This window comes from Myripristis murdjan, chromosome 15, assembly GCF_902150065.1.
Source record: "Myripristis murdjan chromosome 15, fMyrMur1.1, whole genome shotgun sequence".
NCBI lineage: Eukaryota > Metazoa > Chordata > Actinopteri > Holocentriformes > Holocentridae > Myripristis > Myripristis murdjan.
The window spans coordinates 30,642,813-30,656,351 of record NC_043994.1 but is presented as its reverse complement, the minus strand read 5'-3'; the positions used below and the strand labels follow the sequence as shown (position 1 = coordinate 30,656,351).

Sequence of the window (13,539 nt, the reverse complement as noted above, 5' to 3'; positions counted from 1 at the left end):
TTTCTAATGTGATTATAATGCACTCATATCGTCAGACTTAATGTGCATACATTATTACCGTATGGAGGGTTGATGAAGTGTTTGCAGGTTAACGGCGCCGGCTCTGTTGTGCGTAAACGTCCCCGAGCTGATGCCAGCAGCCGGCAGGCTCCGGCTGCTGGCATCAGCCAGAGAGAAAGCTCTCGCCTGGTGCTTAAAGGCTGCAATCTCACAATTACGGCCAAAATTACAGTCTGTTTCTCTCTGAGTCTGTTTCAATTCTCAATTCACCGACTGGGGAAAAAAAATAGCCAAAGCAGTAAACAAAATGTACATTGTCAAAAAAAAAAAAAAAGATCACATACTCAAACCGTGTGGATGGTAGTATTATTATTATTGGCCTGGAAAACATTCAATAGCAAGATATCCACAGATTGAGAAATTGAGCTGTGCAAAGCGTTCAAAAGTCTCCATCCTGCTGCACTTTTCTAAACCTTGAACCTCACATCCACAAACCACACAGCTCAGTTCTGTTCTCTCCACTGTGAGCGTGCAGAAGGCTCGCACTTTAGATGTAAGAAGAGTGAAAAACGCTGGAAAAACCAAACGCAGCAAAACACAACATCCCTCACAGTCAAGACAGCCGGGTCAAACACGGGGGCTTCTCTCCAGGAACAAAAAAACCAAAAAACAAAAAAAAAAAAACAAGATTCATCTCTTCTTGTGCTCGGATTTCTCCTGAAAGTTTCATCGTCTTCCCACAGCTGCAGCTTTCTGGAGACTTTTCATAAGACGCTTCATATCAGGGGAGTTTTATTAATCCACAAAACAATGGCTACTGTTTACATGCACATCCAGATATTGGCTCATATTATTCAACTGCAGAATGTTTTTATGCCTCTGTTGAATCTATTCAGTGTTTTTTTTTTTTTTCATATCTAGGTAGGCTATAGTCTGCATTTCTATTGTTGTTGTTGTTTTGTTCATTTACTGAGCTCACTATCTTATCTTTCAGGCTCTGCCATGCACCAGGTCCCTTACTCAATTAACTAGAAGCTAATGAGGCTAGCACCGGCTAATTTGCTCCTGCAGCATTAGCACACCATTATACTCCCATTTGATTATTAGTAATAAAACAAAGCTAATTACAAACGGGCTTCCCCCCTCCTCGTGTTGTGCTCGTTGTTTGTAAGTTTGCCTCCGTAATCGCTTTGCAGTGCGACTCAAACACACGGAGGTCCACACACTGCTCACAGATAATATCATATTAACAGCCAATGTGGCCAACGCTGAGCATCAGTGTGCATGTAAACGCAGCAGAGGAGCCAGTTTGGTTTCCTGTTTTGACCCGGGCCACTCGACACCGCACACCGACACCACAACCTCACAACCTCACAACCTCACACCACACCAGCAGGACGGGCAGAAAGCTGCGTGCACACAGACGCTTTTTGGAAAATGCAACTTTTTTTTTTTCCTTTCTGTTTCCATTTTCTGTCCACAAGAGTTTGGTCGCCGCACACGCAGCTTTTGGAAAACACAGCCCAGAGAGAAATTCTCTCAGAAAGACGTTTTCCTTTTGTGGTTTGCGGCATCAAAATTTGCTTTTTTACGCACGTTCACACCACTGTGATGATGCAGTTATTTTCAGCGGCTTGTGTTCATTTGTGGCTTTCAGGAGGAGCTTGACCTCCTGCTCCGTCCATATGAACCACTCAGCCTTGACGTTTTAATCGCTCCTCTTCCTTTGCCCTGACGTTTCGGACGTTACGGAGCGACTTGCATTTGCAGCTTAACTCTGAGCATCGCTGCAGTCCCATCGCCGAGACAGATGTTCTCGCGTGGACAGAGAATTTTGAATTCTTTCTTTTACCGAGGATAAAGTTGCATTTCCAAAAAAAAAAAAAAAAAAAAAAATCTGTATCTGTGAGACAACAGCTTCAGGAGACAGCTGGGATTATTTCAGACAGCAGGATTAGAAATTCAGATAGAAACGTAAAATTACAATGCTATGTCTTTATGATTTTAATGTGCAACCTGAATGGGTTCAAACGTATGATTCAGTCATCCCTACTGATGATTGCTAATAATAATAATAATTATAACAATAATAATAATGATAATCATAATAATAATAACTGTTCCAGGAGGTGTTTTGTTACTCGTTTCAAACCCTGCTTCTTGGAACAGCCTCCAGAAGACACGAGGACACCGTAACAAGACGCCGTGGCAACAAGACAACAACACGACACAAAACAAAACCGTAACAAGACACAGAGACAAGAAAAACAACAACAACAACAACAACAACCAAAACACCACGGCAGAGAAAAACCTGCACCTCCTGTCTGCTCCGATCAGCCTGGGAGGAGGAGGAGGGCGAGACGGAGGGAGGAGCAGCTTCAGATGACTTCTGCCGAGGAGAGAGAGAGAGAGAGAGAGAGAGAGAGAGAGAGATGGAAAGGTAGAGAGAGACAGAGGCAAAGGAGAGAGAAATATTAGAGAAAGAAGGGTAGAAAATGAGAGAAAAATATAATTTACATATAGAGAAATAGAAATAGAAGAAAGCAAACAGAAAAGGACAAAGGAGACGAGAAATGAGACGAAAGGAAGACAAAAACAAGAGAAGGGAAGAGGAAAGGACAGGAGGACAGGAGGAGAAAAGAGAGGAGGCGACATGTGAGGGAGAGAGGAGGAGAGCAGAGCTAATTAGAGGAATGAAGGAGGATTTTCTGGGCGACAGGAGAGACTCTGCTCTGCTCCAGCAGACGCTCTGAAGCCAAGGGTACACCCTGCTGCAGAGACAGTGTCAAGACGAGGTCACACACACACACACACACACACACACACACACACACACACACACACACACACACACACACACACACATACCCCCGTACAGTGTAAAGGTGACCTGTAGTAACCTGCCGCTGACCTGAGACAGACCGGATTCACACGACACCTTTATTTCTCACATTCACTGTGAGAAATCACTTGAACTGATAATGATCATTTTAGCCATTTATCAATTAGAAATCAGAATCAGAAATACTTTATTGATCTCTGAAGAGAAAATGGGTGTTACAGTTGCTCACATTCTCAAGAGAAGAATTAAATTACAAGAAATAAAAGAAATAAGAAATAAAATGTGTTTTACAGATTTGTAAAAAAAAAAAAAAGTATGTATTATAAACTGTGTTCAAGTCTAAATTTGTGCATTGATCCTACAAAATATCACAACCATAAATACAAAAATAAGAAACTGATGTACAAAACCTACATAGCCCATACACACAGGCAGGGGCCCTGCACTGCTGAAGGTGTTCAGTTTCACAAATGCAAAAACTGTCTTCCTTTTCTGTGTTCACGTCTTTATAAAATGAATCGTTTGGGGTTTTTTTTGGCTGCAGGTCAGACTGAGGAAGATGTTTGAAGACGTCACTTTGGACTTTGTCTTTATTTTCCACACTTACAGGCCGGCGACGCAGTTTCAGATGAGGAGGGAGCCCTGTGATGAGGAGGTGATGAATGATGGATGTCACTTAGAAACGCCTCAGGACTCCAGGAGAAACTCCTTATCCCCATCATAACCCCAAAATACAGGAGCATTTCCCCTGATTCTTTATGTTTTTGTGAACATTTGACATTAAAACATTCACATTAATTCTGTGGGTTATGAGTGCTGGCAAGAACCTGAGGGGCTTCATTCCTCCTCAGCCTTGACATCAGGAAAAAAACTGCACAGTCTGCCTTTAATGTACTAAATTAGTCACTGATTAATCAATAAACTGAAACATTTATCAACAATAAAAAGAATTTTTAGCTAAACATGTCCAAATACTTTTCTGTCCATCAACTATTGATTAGCCAAATGATTGTTTCAGAGCTACCGTCTTCGTTGTCTGCTAGTCGTTTCTTTTTTGGTATTTGGTTGGACTTAAAAATACAGCACCCCTCGGGCTGATCAGAATATAAAAGAGAAAGAGAGAAAACTGTTTGGCAAAAAGTCAAAATGGTGAAAAAACGTCGGCGGCCCTGGAAGCAGCACCTGTGATTTCACGTCATTTCATTCTCATGTATTTTAGGGGATGATGGCAACACGGCGGTGAAGTTTCGTGAACACGCGTCCGGCCGTGTTTGACCAGCACCCTGAGCGGTTAACGTGCAGACGCTGTTCCCCGGAGACAAACGTAGGACGGCAGCACTCGGTAGGCATTTCTCCACAGCCTGAGATGATCACAGCGCCAGATGGACGGAGAAACAAAAAGAGGAGGAGGGATGGCTGAGGGGGGGAGACAGAGGCAAACCCAGCCACAGTAAATCCCCCAAAACTGCATTTGTATGCAGGGAGAGCCGCTCGCCGCTCGCCGCCGCGCCCAGAGGACTTCAAACCACAGCTGTCATCTGCAAACACGCAGGTCTGAGCGCTACTTAACGCCACAAAGCCCAGAGTTAAGTTGTAATTATTAACATGCTGGATGTGGCTCCTGGTTTGATTTCCAAAAGTCTTGCATTGTTTTTTTTTTTTTTGTTTTTTTTTTGAGGGGAACCAAATTCTTCATGGAGAGCTTCGCCGTATGAGGGACGATGAAATCCTCAGTGAAGCAGCAAACACACGCCGGCAGGTTTTTTTTTTTCCTTTCACAGCTTAAAATGTAAATTAAGGGAGAGTTTTGAAGAGCTGAAGAGTTTTGAAATGCCTTGGGAAAAAGGTTTGAGCGTGACAAAATAATGGCATGTGGCTAATGGCATGTCCCCTTATGTGCTGAAAAGACTTCGGCTGGTATGAACACTGACTGGTCCGACTGGTAAGAACCACAGAGTGTGATGGAAAATGATCGAAAATTTGGTTCCAGGTCCAAAACGCCTTAAATTATCCTTCAATAGCAAAAAAAAAAAAAAAAAAAAAAAAAATCCAATATAATCATACGGAGAGAAAAATTAAAATATCCAAATGTCCTAAAACTAAGAAGAAACTGACTGGAACCAATGAGCGTTTGCAGCTTTAACCGAGCAATTTTGTTTTCTAAAGACGGCGTTCTGCACGGTGTTCTGAAATGATTGATGGATTCAAATCGATCAAGTTTTATTGCACGTCTACATTATTCCTCGGGAAGCCTTATCAAAGCTGTGTGCCGTATGCTAATATTAGCTTTTAGAATATCCCTCGGTATGTCATTTATGAAGTAAAAACCCCAAACATTTGCTGCTTCACTCGCCCACTAAGACGCTGAGGTCGGCGTCATTTTCTCTGATCCTATCATCAGGAAACTATTTTACAGAGAAAAGTTGATTTTTTATTTATTTATTTATTTATTTTTGGCTGGCCTGACAAAGCAATCTGAAGACATCACTTTGGGATTTGAGCAATTGTAATTATTTTTCAAAATTAATTGAGTAATTGCGAAAAAAAAAAAATCAATAATAATCGATTAATTGACAGTGAAAATTAGAAAATTCTGCGCAGGAAGAAGACGAGTGGTAAGTACGGTGGCACTTCATTTTAAATCTTAAAAGGATCACACACCGGCGGCTCTGCATGTTCAGCGAAATCTCTACAAATCAGATCTTTTCCCCAGAGCCTTCACACTTTCTTCACTCCAGTTTTCCATCAGCGGAATAAAGTCCTCCACGTGAGTTTTCCTAAAAGCAGCAGCACTGTTGGCTTTTCAGGATTTTTTTTTTTTTTTTCTTTCCATCTCTCTCTATTTTTTTTTTAGTCCCTAAGCGGGGAAACGTTTTGCTTTCCACAGCCAATGATCAGCTGTGTGGTTTGTGCATGTTGAGGCAGAACATTATAAGGCGGCTGCTTCAACCACAAACTCACATTTTGACTCTGAGCTGTGAAAAGTTTTAGTGCCTCCTACATGATTTTGCAGAATGTGTATAATTGCAGTACACTGACATTCAAAAGCACCGGCACGGTTCTTTAAGGTGGTGTTTGGCCGCCAGACGTGTCCATCCCGCCCGGCCCTTTTGCCTTGAGAAGCTGAGCGCCGGCGTCGGCGATGCGTTCGGGTGCGAGCGGGAGAAAGGTGTGACGATGTGAAACACAGGCAGAGCTTGTTAGCAGCTGACTTCTGAAGGCAGGCGGTGAAAATGTGTTTGCAGAGAGAGCGAGCTTTACATCACATCCAACATCAATCCCTCTTCACCTCCCTCACGCCCCCCTCCTCCCTCCCCTCTCTCTCTCTCTCTCTCTAAACTACCTGAGGCTGGAAACTCACGCTAAGTGCTTCTTTCTGAGGGCAGAACAGAGGAATCTCTCCTCCTTTTTTCATCTCCCTCCATCTCATCCTCGCCCCCTCCCTCCTCCACTGTTAAGCCATCAAACGAGCGCTCGCTCCCGTTGCCTGTGGTGGTGAAAGGAGAGCAGCTGAGACGTGAATTCAGAGCGCTTTCTTCCCCTACTTATTCTGTTGATGTCTTTTGGGTTTTTTCCACCCTCCCTCCCTCCGTCTCTCTCTCTCTCTCTCTCTTTCTTCCTCTCTCAAAACTTCCTCCTCTTCCGACTTTGATGCTGCCGTCTGAGATGCCGACGCAGCACTAAACAGGCACAGATGGGCCGATGATGAAGATAAAGGGAAGGGAGGCTGGAGGGAAGGAGGGAGGAGTGAGAGGAAGAGAGGGAGAGGGGCAGAATGATAAAGAGGGGAGAGGAGATAACGAGAGTAGTGGGAGCCGAGCGGGAGAGGATGAACAAGCGTCTGGCTTTGCTGCTGTGGCGAGGAAAGATAGAGAGAGAGAGAGAGAGAGAGAGAGAGAGAGAGAGAGAGAGATGGTACCACGTCCGCCCGGTAAACCTTTAACAGCTTCATTTCTGTGGTGCAAAACAAACCAACAGAGCCAGTGACCTGCAGCTAATCAATATTTTCCCTGCTGATTCATCTATCGATATATATATATTTTTTTATCAATTATTTCTTTATTTAGTGTGTAAAGTGTCTCATTGGAAGTCAGCAGGGTCCAAAGCGAGGCCTTCAAATGTCTTCCTGAGTCTGACCAGCAGCTGAAAAACCCAAAGTATTAATATGAAAATGATTTGAACAGAGAGAAGGAAGACAATCAGTTATTTATTCTGATCGGCAAACTGTCTGTTCTCAAATACTGACTGACGTGGTGTTTATTTAACCCGAATAACCTCAGGAAGACCTTGACCATTTATTTATGTAAAATTTCGCTCAGTGCATGTAAACCGAGTCAGTGATCCCACCTCTGGATTTTATGTTTAAATAATATCACCTCGTTAGTTAAACTGAGAAAACTAAAAAAAAAAAAAAAAAATGTGTAAAAAGACAAAATTTCAGGAATTTGAAGGAAAGAAAAGTCGTGAGTGGTTCCTCACAGCAGCTTTATTATGGTTAAAAGACTTCAGCGTCATGCCAGAGGAATCAATAAAGTCAGCTCAATCAACCTGAACAGCGAACAGTCAACCTCAACTTGTTGTCGTTGTTGTTGTTGTTGTTTTGTTTGCATTGTTTGTTTTATGGGGTTTGTTATTTGGATAACTAGTAAGTAAGCTGATTTAGAAATTTAGCTGCTGGGCTCCGCCTCGTCACTGCACGTGTTCACAACCAGCTGGTGAGCAAACTACACTAAATAATTATTTAAACATGACATCCAGCAGTTTTTTTATTGTGTCTGTGTTTACAGGCACAGAGCAAACTGGCTTCACGTGGATCGAGGTCGTCTGCAGGTTCTTCAGGTTAAACGGACGTCACTGATTCACTTCTGTTACAGTAAAAAGAAGATTATTCCTTACAGTGTCTGTCGAGAAGATGTGAAACAGCCGGGCTGCTCGCTGACCCCTGCAATAATAGCAGACTCCCTCTATACAAGGTAAAAAAATCATCATTTTTTTACCTTGTTGACATGAAAATGTACCCATAATGCCGTGCAGGTCTGAGTGAGCAGTGACTGAGTGAGTAAATCAGGTTTCTGAGAGCGAGAGCCTGACCAGTCCTTGTATCCGAGGTTATTTTTAAGATATTTACATGCATCAACCTAAAACTTTTTTTTAGTTTAGTTTCTTGAATTGCTGCTTGTCACTCCTGCGATTTGGCCGCCAAAAGCAGCGATAAATGACGTGAAAACAGCCTACAAACATGAATACTGATGTCCACTGGCGGTAGTTGTGAAATTTTGCCTTCTGTGTCCATTTTCTTGGTCTCATTTCAAAGTAATGAAGACGTGGTGGTGAAAATTTAACCGGCTAAGCGACAGAGAACGGGCCTCGCCCTGCAGTTTCCACTGACTGCATTTTATTTGATGTTTTATTTTTCGGTTTGTGCTCCTCTGGTGTTCAGCTGTAGGACGCTGTGCAGGATTAACTGTGCATAAGTCTTCACCATTAGTTAGACTAATTAAGATGACACTTGACCCTTACTTTAACAAAAGCACAGCACCAAGTGGGAGGTTTTAAAGTGAGAAAAAAAAAACAGATCTTTGAGGGGTTTTTTTTCTTTTTCTTTTTTGCACTTATTTTACCGTCCCTCAGGAGGAAATCTGTCCTGCAGCAGTTTAAAAATACAACAAAGACGACACGGGGCAGCAAAAACCAAAACACCCAAACAGAGAGAGGAGCCTGGTGTGCAGCAAACCTCCAGCAGAGCTACCAGCAGCTGCTTTAATTGCTGTGCAAATTAAGAAAATGCATAAATACTGAACAATAAACTCAGCTATATGGTGAGTCCCTGCATCTAATCTGTAATCTGATTACCAGGAGATCCACTTGGGCTTACATCAGCTACATCTCTGGGGCCAAAGTGGAGGAATGACTGATGACTGACGAGATCTTCTGTCAGTGATAAATTATGATGATTAGACGCTGATCGTCTCTTGAAAGCTCTTTTTTTTTTATCACAAGTGTCTTTTATCGGTGTTGCTCCGCTTGACTCTCTCGGGTTTAATCATTTACTGTTTTTCTACTTTAGTCCTGGTGTTTACATTTTTCTGCTCGCCCCCCTTTCTGTTCTCGTTACCTGATCCTAGCTTCCATTTCTGTGTCTTTTAAGGTTTTATTATACTGTTTATCGTTGTTAAGTCCTTTCTGACGCCGTGACACAAATAAACGAGAGGAAACACTGAATGATGCACGGCTCTGCTAGAATTTGTGCTTCATTTTTCTCTCCGTTTGTGATAAAAAAAAAAAAAAAAAAAAAAAAAAAAACAACCCGATCGGATTTGAAGAGAGCGCCACGTCTCGTTGCATCCCACCGATGCACACGTCGGGAGATGAAATCTTCAATTAAATCTGTAATTACGGAGAAAAGGCGGCCGGCTGATGGAAATCCAGGACAATCACACGGCTGTTAAGGTGACCGCGCTGCTCTCCTGCGACATTTCTAGGCCAATCACAGCCTTTTCAGAAACGCACTCTGATGCTCTGTTGACTCCGGTGACATTGAAGTAATGTGTGGTATGCCACGTACACACACTCACACTCACACACACACACACTCATGGCAGAACAATGAACCCAATGGGCAGAAGAGTGGGTGAGACAGTTCAAGAGGATGAGCTCACACACTCCACTGCGAACAAAGACACGCAAGCTGTCCATCAAACCGGGACACACTGTTCTCTCTCTCGCTGTCTAACACACACACACACACACACACACACTCAAACACACACACACACACACAAATACACACGTGCAAGAGCGCACAACCCACGCAGGTGCAGAGTATGACTCAGCCAATCACAGCTTGTGAGGTGACAATTTCCAGTAACCTTAAATTTGAATTTGATTTGATTTCTTATGCCATAAAAAAAAAAAAAAAGTAAATTGAGTTTTTTTTTTCCTGCAGAATTTTATTCCTGTCGAGAGAGAGAGGCAGCATTAAAATGATGAGACACTAAAACGCTGAAACTGAAACCGAGGATGATGATACTTTGATGATACGGCTCAAAATGTCTCATTACGAATATTTCACTTACAGACGTCTTATTCCAAAAAAAAAAAAAAACTGGTGCACCAGTGATTTAATGGTTCCCAACCCAGTGCTCAAGGACCCTTTGTCCTGCAGGTGTCTACTCTGGCACACCTGCCTGAATTCAAGACCACACACCTTCATCTGTTTCAACCAATCAGCACGAAGCCCTTAACGGGATCAGGTGTGTAAGGGCACTGATCAATTATAACCATAAATATGTCATCGATCAGCATAGTCCTGAGATGAGTGGTGGACTGATTTATTTGTCAGTCAACAGGAAATAAACTGATTATAACTTTGGAAAGAAATAACTTGTTTTAGTCATTTATTGAGTAAAAACACCAGATTGGCTTCCTCCTCTGCAGTCATATTACTGTTAAATGAATTCTTCTGTCTGATGGTGAGACGAGGGAAGCGATCTGAAGACGCTCTGGGCTCTGATCACCTCCCATCAGCCTCTGGTTTTATTTGTGACACTTTAAAGACGAAAACCTCCGTGAGGATTTGAGCAGGAAGCTCACGGACACCGACCGAACGGAGCAGCGCCGCAGGAAAGCACGTGCAGCCAATAGTTTGAAGTAGAAATTTCTCTTACTGATAATGTTAGAGAGAGAGAGAGAAAAAAAAAACTGTCCCTCCCTCTGTGGCGATGTGTTTTTACGACCTCACAGACCAACGCCGCCTCCAGGGAGTGTAAAAGAGCCTTTAGTCTCAAAGGGTTTTACAATCCCTCAGTTGACAGAAAACAAACACACGGCGACTTCCCCTCACCTGAACCTTTCAGCCAGGTAAGAACAACCTGCCAAGACTCCCAGAAAAACCCCCAGAGGCCCAAAGGGGATAAATGGAAGAAACCCTGAGAGAAAGGCTGTGAGCGCCGCCTCGACCCATGAGCGGCCTCCCTGCTGGGCTCCGTGACGTCACGTAGATGCGGTTGTAAACTGTGGCCCCGCTTGTGCTAAGCCCCGCCCCCTTGAGTCTGACTGACCCCCCCAAAAAAACATCATCAGCTCTTCACCGTCCCACCGAGCTTTGTGCAAATCCATCCAGCGCTTTTCCCGAGTTATCTTCCCGACGCCGGATGGGAATCAGCAGGAACCTCCCGATACGATTCATTCTGCGATCATGTGGTTATTTTGATTTTGCAGGCGTTGCCTTGCAGTTTTTTGTTTCTTTTTTAAAATACTGGACCATGAGAAGCTCAATCAGGTTCAGTTTCAGTTTCTTTATTTACCTCGATGCCGGAAAAAACAACAATCACAAGACACAAGGTCTATACACAGCAAAAAAAAAAAAAAAGTGATTAAAAGAAAAAAAGATACAAAAAAGAGAGACAACAAAAAAAGGCTCGAGGAGGGAGAGGAGGACGCATAGCTCATCTGTATCCTGCCCCCCTTTTCCAAATACAAGAGTACGCTCCTCAATGTCGTGTTTCCACAAAAATGGGAGTACAAAGGTACAAAATAGCGTATATAAAAAAAAAAAACCTTCTGATATGTGTCACAACAGTGAGTATGAAAGACACAAAAAAGCGCTATACAAGTAAAAGTGCTTAGACTGTACTGTAGTTATCGTATCACACATCATACCTGTACAATATGACAAGCAAGTCAACTAACGCTTAACCAGCTCCAGATACTTGTAGTGATCCATAAAGAATTGTTTGTAATTTAAAGTAGTTTAAATATGATCATGTTACCACTGAGTTTTATCTTCATCTCAAGGTTATTCCAAACGGACATGCACACGCTTTCGAGAGTCAAAATCAAATCAAACTTAAAGGGCCCTATCTTGCGCCAGACTCCCTAAACCCGCTTTTTGCGGATTTAGGATTTAGGAAGAGGCGTTCCCCCGTAAAAGTTGCTATCTTGTGCACCTCCCGCTATCCGCAAAACACCTCCGCTACCCGCTATATTATGCATAGGCGTGTTTTGGGCGTTACGCCAGTTAAACCAATCAGTGTGCCAGGTGCCATTGCCTTTAAGGGCAGGCTGCGCTATCCTAAATCCTAAATCCTAAACCCGCGATGGAGAGAGGGAGGTAGATTTTCTCAGGGCTTCTACTGAGGCTAAAGCAAGTTGGCTTTATATACATATTATATATTCTATTATAGGCGAGTTAATTCGGGAGGTGGAGCCACATGTGTCCAAGTGGACGTGTCACAAGGTTGTACTGATTGAGTAAAATCCCTGGGCCACACCACACACACACAAGAGGCAGAGGTGGAACTATGTGTAAACTAATTTATTGACAAGGTAGATTGGGCAAATAAAATATTAAAAATAAAAACATAGCACAGCTGCTGGCTTATGATAAAACAATAAAACGTGCTGGCGTAAGTGTCCAATTAAAACAGTCTTTCCTCTAAACAGTCTATATGAGTAATATACTCAGTCCATTCCGGCGGCGTCCCGGTATCAAGTCCGACCGTGTGCGTGGCGAGGCTCCGTCGGGGCGCGCATTGAAGCCGCCTGGGCAGCAGGTAGCGGGTGGCACAAGATTGGGCCTTTAGTGCCACTACAGGAAGGAAAAAAATTCAAACTGCATCGTCACATCAGAGGCTGACGGCGCCGACCGTTTCCGATTTTTACCTCCAAAAGGCCAAATATCGGCCTGACATCCCGGCAAACATCGTTCCTATCAGCCGAAGATACACACAGAAACACAAATCTCAACTAAGTGCTCAACAAATGAGACAAAGAAACACAAAATCATCCCTCTGGTTCCCATTCAACACACACACACACACACACACACACACGCACACACTCTCAGAGAATATAGCTCAGGGTTACTGCAGCCCGCCCTCTCCTCCTTCTTCCTCCATCTGCACGAAACGGTTTAAAGTGATAATGAGTTGTTTTTAATAATTAATTTGCATATAAAAGCCGAGCCGTCTGCGTGGGTGGCAGAAACAGATCCTAGATCACAGTCTGGCTGCTGGCGACGCTTCAGAGGAAGACAAAGAAAGAGAGGGAGAGAGACGGAGAGACAGACAGACGACGAGCGGCAGGAACACGGAGAGGAAACGAAGACGTGTGAGGGAAACGCACTTCACACTCATGGAGCCTGGTCGCTCTGTGTGTGTGTGTGTGTGTGTGTGTGTGTTCTACATGTTAGAGAGTGTTTTCACCTCCCTGTTAGAGTACGCTGTGTGTGTGTGTGTGTGTTCATCTTTCTGAAACTGTGTACTGGTGTTGTTGTGTGTATGCATGCGATCCCTGCAGTTTTTCATATTGTCGAGGATTTTAGATGTGTGTGTGTGTAAGTTTGTGTGTGTGTGTGTGTGTGTGTGCAGTTTTGTCTTGGGTTTTCATTTCCCTGCTGTGTTACTTTCAAGTCAACAATTGTATGTGTGTGTGTGTGTGTGTGTGTGTGTGTGTATGCCTTTGATGCCATGCATGCTGCCAGAGGTACCGAGTCAAATTGCTAGCAAGTGTAATGACCCACAGATTCTGGGCAGAATAACATGGAGGCTTTGGAGGCTCAGTGATCACAGAGGTGTACCTGAACACAAACAAACACACACACACACACACACACACACACACACACACACACACCAACCCATTATTTCACACAGAGGCTGGCTCAGGGTGGAGGCAGCCCACTCACAAACACA

General features: G+C 43.4%; 1 protein-coding gene across 9 annotated transcripts in view; it reads right to left on the bottom strand.

Moving 5' to 3' along the window:
- Positions 1–13,539, bottom strand: part of LOC115372362 (stromal membrane-associated protein 1-like) — a 134,865-nt gene that overhangs the window by 85,608 nt on the left and 35,718 nt on the right. For 3 of the 9 annotated variants that reach the window (XM_030070189.1, XM_030070191.1, XM_030070190.1), the window contains exon 5: positions 2,321–2,392. The exons of 5 other annotated variants lie outside the window; for them this stretch is intronic. In XM_030070189.1, coding sequence (XP_029926049.1) covers positions 2,321–2,392 — 72 coding nt within the window. The remainder of the gene's footprint in view (positions 1–2,320; positions 2,393–13,539) is intronic. One more of the 9 variants, XM_030070192.1, reaches the window with a different exon arrangement.